The sequence below is a fragment of the Elephantulus edwardii genome, unplaced genomic scaffold (assembly GCF_000299155.1).
Source record: "Elephantulus edwardii isolate Elephantulus edwardi_28Jun2011 unplaced genomic scaffold, EleEdw1.0 scaffold00008, whole genome shotgun sequence".
Classification (NCBI taxonomy): domain Eukaryota; kingdom Metazoa; phylum Chordata; class Mammalia; order Macroscelidea; family Macroscelididae; genus Elephantulus; species Elephantulus edwardii.
In genome coordinates, this window is record NW_006399758.1 from 8870868 (window position 1) to 8877039 (window position 6172).

At 48.4% G+C, this 6172-nt stretch overlaps 1 protein-coding gene across 1 annotated transcript; it reads right to left on the reverse strand.

Moving 5' to 3' along the window:
- Positions 1-337: 337 nt before the first annotated feature.
- TCF24 (transcription factor 24) lies at positions 338-934 on the reverse strand. The gene has a single exon (XM_006880530.1). The coding sequence runs from the start codon at positions 932-934 to the stop codon at positions 338-340; it is 597 nt and encodes a 198-aa protein (XP_006880592.1).
- Positions 935-6172: the final 5238 nt, after the last annotated feature.

A 6172-nucleotide genomic window follows, 5' to 3' on the forward strand; every position in this document is an offset into this window, starting at 1 on the left:
GTTAAATCTGAATTTTGTTTTTATTCGGGTTAGTGTGCATGTGGAAAAATGGTCCAGAACGATGCAAACAAATATTTGAAAATTCTTGCATAAATATTCTAGGGAAGAGGATGCCTCTTAAGCAGGAAGGGTTTACTGGGGGAGGGGGGATTTAAAAACAAATAAAAATACTGCAATAAAGCTAATAAACTGTATTCATATATTCCATATTAAATGAAAACCCTGTCCATTCTACCTATATGGAATGCAAACGAATTCTACACAACTGGTTCTCTTGGTTAATTCTTCAATCCCAGAATCTGAAACGTCCATTTAACCCATTCACTCAACATACATTTTACTCTACTCTCGAAATTGTATGAACAGATGTTACAGTTTTGCTTGGTGGCTGTTCAATAGATGGAAGGAGCCCAAGAGAGGTAGTGGTTAAGCGCATGCCTGCTAGCCAAGGACAAGCTGGGAGAAGGAAGTAAGGACTCACAGGCTCCACCGCTGGGCCAGGCAGAGCTCGCGGGGCCAGGCTGGGCCTGGGTGCGCCGCTCCGGCTTCGCTCCGCCCCAGCACCTACCTTGACTGGGTGCAGGTAGCCGTCGCCGCGCAGGGTCCCCAGCCCGGGCTCCGCCGGCGTCTCGGCATCGTCCTGCAGGCTGCGAGTGAGATGCGCAATGTAGGTGGTGGCCAGCAGCAGCACGTCCAGCTTGGACAGCTTGGTGTCGGGCGGCACCGACGGCAGCGTGCGCTGCAGCTCCAGGAACGCGTGGCGCAGGGTCTGCACGCGGCTGCGCTCCCTTGCCGCGTTCGCCGCCGCCGGACGCCCGCCCGCCGAGCGCGTGCTGCCGCCCGACGCCGACCTGCCTGGGCTCGGGTCGCGAGCCGCCAGGGCGGCCGAGGGCTCAGGCTCCGTGCCGGCGTGGCGGGACCCGTCCCGGTCCATGGCGGCTGCCGGCCGGTGCGCTGCAAAGGAGCAGGGGCGCGCGGTGAGGTGGGCGCCGGCGGCCGGGAAGGCCCGGGACGGCCAGATCCGTCTGCCGCCCTGCAAGGCTCCAGGGGAGTCCTCAGAGACGACTGGGGTGAGTCTTGCCACCTTACGAGTGGGGAGAAGTTAGGGAGCTGAGAATTGCCAGCCACCTTCCTGACTTTGTCTTATTACAAACAAATTTGGCTAAAGCTTTTCTACGGTGAAACGTTATCTTTAAACTCACTTCTTTGGGGGCAATCGCTTCGGAAATACTAGCCCCTCTCCTCCAAAGAGAGTACAATCTTTCTCCTGGAGCGCGGAAGGGTTGCGGGAAGGGCATGCGGTGCCCCGGGGCAACCTCGTCCTCGCCACCCCCCAGGGTGTCCAGTCCTCGCCCGTCGATGGCCCAGAGCGGCCTTGCCGATGAGGCGCGGGTCCCAGGGGGTGGTTGGAGCTCGGGGAATGTCTGCTGGAGGGGGGGACCCGCAGCCTCACCTGGGGAGCTCGCGGCGCTGCGGGTCGGATGGGGCGGCCGCTCTGCGGGACTCTCACCTTTCCTGGACCCGAACGAGGCGTCGGTGGGTTAGGTCCTGCCGCTCACTCCATCGGGTCCTGCCGGCCTACTAGCTGCACCTTTTATGTGGCTGCTAGTGGCGTCCACGACGGGTACAGGCCCCGTGTCCACCTGACGCCCGGCGGGACCCCGCGGAGCCACTCCCTCCGAGGAGAGTTAATCAAACTGCCCGGCGGGGCGGGGTGTCCCAAGGCTCCGCCCCCAGGGCGCGCCCCTGTTGGAGTTTGTGCGCCCTGAAATTGCTTCGGAAAGCTTCCAAGGCTGTTGATGTTTCTAGGGAAGCTGGTAGACGCGTCTGCTTCCAGTCTGCCACGTTTGAGTGAGCAGCCAGGCTTAACCACTCCACCCCAAGCGACACAGCCCCCATTCTTCGTGAGCCGGGATGACCAAGGCAACCTCAGTTTAGGGGCGCCCTCAGTTTAGGCCTCGTTACGAAGCCTGGACTCCGCAGAGCTGGAGCCCTGCACCTCGCTGCCGGCCCCTTTTCTGGAGCTCAGGCCCGAGCCCGGCTAATGCCAGCCGGTCTCCACCTGCGCTGAGATGGAGCTGCAGGAATGCTCTTCCTTGCTGAGAGTGACTTTTCCTTTTCTTTCAGAAAACGTTAATGTAACAGGTAGAAATGCTAACTTTTGAGTCTTTCTACTACAGGGCAGATGCTTCTAGTTGTCTTGATTATTTAAAACGTTAGTCCCTTCTGGGGCACATTAGGGAGCAGCGGAAAACTTTTTTTATCATTAGGGATAAGCTGGGCTCCCGTCGATGCTCTTTTCAGAATTTGGGAACAACCCTGGCCTGTGGCGAGGCTGCAGACGTTGAGCCGATTGCGCTGGCCCAGTGGCCCGCCAGCCTACCCGCCACCACTTTGTCCTTTCCCATTTGGGGGATAAGATTCTTTCCTGGCTGCAGGAAACTTGTCTGCGGTGGTTTATGCGTTAGAACCAGCGGGGTCAGCGCACGCACTGCATGGAGAAGCAGCTTGGCCTGGCTCCTTTGCCAATGCTGCGCCCAAGTAGGCTGGCTGCTCCAGGGCGAAGTGGCTTCAACCCTGCGGAGCCCAGTCCTTTCAGGGCTTTCTTCATCTTCAACAGGACACGTCTGAGTGGGAGCGTCATTTACTCTATCTTCATAACTAGTACATACTTGAAAAATGCCTGCACTCCAAAGAGCAGGATATTAACTGATGTGGAATCAAAACATTTACACCACCATTAATTAAACTGTTCAGGTATATACCATACACTCCATGTTTTACAGTTGTTGATTGCCGTCGAGTCGAGCACGATAGACTTTAGGAGAGCTGGTAGCTATTGTCCATAGGGAGTTGTGCTGTTAACTGAAAGACAAGGCCCCTCTGGTGGTTTGAATTTACCAACTGCTCTGCAAAAGAGAGCTAGGTAGTCTCCTCCCATGCGATTTACAGCCTACAAAACCCTCTGGTGGGTCAGTGCCAAATCAGTGGCAATAAGTAGAGCAGTAATAGAACTAAGCAGTAAATTGTCATCATGGGGTTCCTTGCCTTTGGATGTATTGGTCCACACATTAATGAATCCACTTATTAGTGAATCTTCAGACTTTCCTCTCAGTTCTCATCATTTATCTGCAGTTATAAGAACGGAGCACAGCATCATTTCATTGGCTTTGAAAGGGTTACTTACTTTTGGTGAATGAGAAATCATCTTTATTTTTTCCAATAAATTGCATGTAATGAGCAATAACACTATTAAATCCATGCATTTACACTTGGAAATCAATGTTTCAGACCTCGTAAAGAAGCAAAATCAAACAAGAATCTAGAGGTTTTGTTTAAATATGAGATTCTGTAAAATTACAGATCCATAAAAGATGTTCAGAGCAGGACATTTCAGATCATCGTGGTCGGAATGAACTAATTTTTAATTGTTGTTGTTGTTGTTATGTGCCGTCGAGTCGTTTCCGACTCATAGCGACCCTATGCACAACAGCCCTAAACCCTGCTCTGTCCTGCGCCAAACGCACTGCCTCTGACACACCCATCCCGATTATCCCAGTCACCGAATCAATCCATCTCATAGAGGGCCTTCCCCTCCTGTGCTGTCCCTCCACCCTCCCAAGCATGATGTCCCTCTCCAAGGACCCGTCCCTCCTGGCAGCATGTCCAAAGTATGTCAGACGAAGCTCCAGAATCCTTGCCTCCAAGGAGTAGCTTGGTTTAATCCTCTCCAAGATAAATCTGTTTGTTTTCCTGGCAGTCCAGGGTACATTCAGTACCCTTCTCCAGCACCATAGCTCAAAAGCATCCACTCTCCTTCTGTCCTCCCTAGTCATTGTCCAACTCTCTGATGCATAACAAGCGATTGCAAATACCATGCCTGTATCAGGTGCACCTTAGTCTCCAGAGAGACACTGTTGCTCCTGAGTACTTTAGAGAGGTCCGTAACAGCAGACTTTCCCATCGCGATACGCTTTTTGATTTCCTGACTGCTGGTGCCAAGAGTGTTGACTGTGGAGCCGAGCAAACTGAAGCTGTGAACAATCTCAATCTCTTTGTCATCCATCCTGACGCTGCCAATTGGTCCAGTGGTGAGAATCTTTGTCTTCTTGACATTGAGCCTCAGTCCATACTGAAGGCTGCAGTCCTTGACCCTTCGCAGCAAGTGCATGAGGTCCTCCTCAGTTTCAGCAAGCAGGGTTGTGTCATCTGCATAACGGAGATTGTTAATAGACCTTCCACCAATCCTGATGCCACAATTCTCCTCATAGAGCCCAGCCTCTCGGATAATCTGCTCTGCATACATGTTGAAAAGGTATGGAGACAGGATACATCCCTGGTGTACACCCTTCCCAATTTTGAACCATGCAGTGTTACCCTGCTCTGTTCTGACTACTGCCTTTTGGTCCAAGTATAGGTTTCGTATTAGCACAATTAAATGTTCTGGGATTCCTATTCTTCTCAGAGTCAGCCACAGTTTGTTATGATCCACACAGTCAAATGCCTTTGCATAATCAATGAAACACAGATAGACATTCTTATGGTATTCTCTGCTTTCAACCAAGATCCATCTAACATCAGCAACAATATCCCTAGTACCACGACCCCTTCTAAACCCAGCCTGGACTTCCGGCAGTTCTCTGCTGATGTGCTGTTCTAATCGTTTTTGGATGATCTTCAGCAGAATCTTGCTTGCATGTGAAATCAATGACACTGTTCTGTAGTTTCCACACTCAGTTGGGTCACCTTTCTTTGGAACGGGAACAAATAGTGTTCTTTTTATTTGAGTATACAGACAAAGCGAAATTCATGTACATTTTTATTGCCTGCAAGTTTTACATTTCCTTCAAAGGAAGATTTTTCTATTGATAGATTTTTTTAAAAAAAAAATGGTTACATTTCAAGGTTACAGAAATTTTATGAAGCTGACTTGAATATCTTTATCTTGTGATCAGGGCTGTTGGATTCTAATCCTTTGGATGGTAATTGGGAACTTTAACCATGGTACTACCAGGACTCCTTGAGAGGTTCCTAACCAAACAAAGGAGAGCCACCACAGTCAGTAGAATCTGACTGGTAACAGTCCTTCTTTGGGTTTCAAGTCAGTGCATGTTCACAGGAGCAACTGCGGAGCTTTACATTAGCTACCTAAAGTATTATGTACATGGGCTCCTCTGAGGTCCCCAGGGCTCCTTACGTTTTATGAACCTGGCAGTTTACTTGGCTCTCCCTCGCTCAGGCTGGGGGTCTCCTGTTAGTACAGGAGGAGAGGAGGGGCATTGATGCCCTTTTTATGTGAAAGTGTGAAAGGTAACAGAACAAACCACCACAGGGCAGCCCCTTGCTGTGTCTTCAGCTAGGCCAAGCAGCCACTCCAAAACCTCTGATAGGGATGCTTCTGGAATAGTCCTACTTATTGAAAGAAAGAAGCTGCTCTTGGCCAGTTAATGTCAAAATATTAAAATCTTTTTAAATTCTCTTACATTACACAATCAGTAACATGTACTCTTATTTTATATGTGTTAAGGGCTCTATAGGAGGCTCTGGTGGGTATTTTCTCATTTAACTAGCCAGAAGGTTTTATGTTTTACATTTTGGAAAATGAAACTCGGACTTTAACTCTCTTCTTTAAATTTATATAATTAATAAGTGGCAAAGATAGCATTCAAGCCTGGAAGACTGATTCTGAATTTGTGCTCTTTTACCCTCTATTCTGTTTGTAAGGGAACATTATAATTTACATTTTTGTATTGTCTTAGTTAAGAGCATACTTTTAATAACTTGACTATCTGTAATTATCAATTCAGATACTTCTTAGATATCATTCTTTGAAATTCTTGTTTCACATTCCAGAAAGTCAGTCTGAATTAAGCCTTTAAAATGATACTTGTTTCTTTTTTCTAATGATGTCATGTAATTTATAATTTTAACTTATGATTGTCTTGACAATACACACCATCCAGTAAGCAAAATATGTTGCTTTTGATATATACATATGCGCACACACACGCACATATATACACACACATGTTTAATGTTTTTACCTTGCATTATTCAACTAGTAGTATTATTAGTAAGATTTACTTTACACAGTTAAGTCTACCCTTTTTAGTTTTTCAAGTTTTGACAAACACAGTCAGTAACCACCAATAAACATTTCCATCACCCCCTA

Excerpts from the sequence above, each read along its gene's own strand:
- TCF24 (XM_006880530.1), bottom strand. The coding sequence starts at position 934 with ATGGACCGGGACGGGTCCCGCCACGCCGGCACGGAGCCTGAGCCCTCG.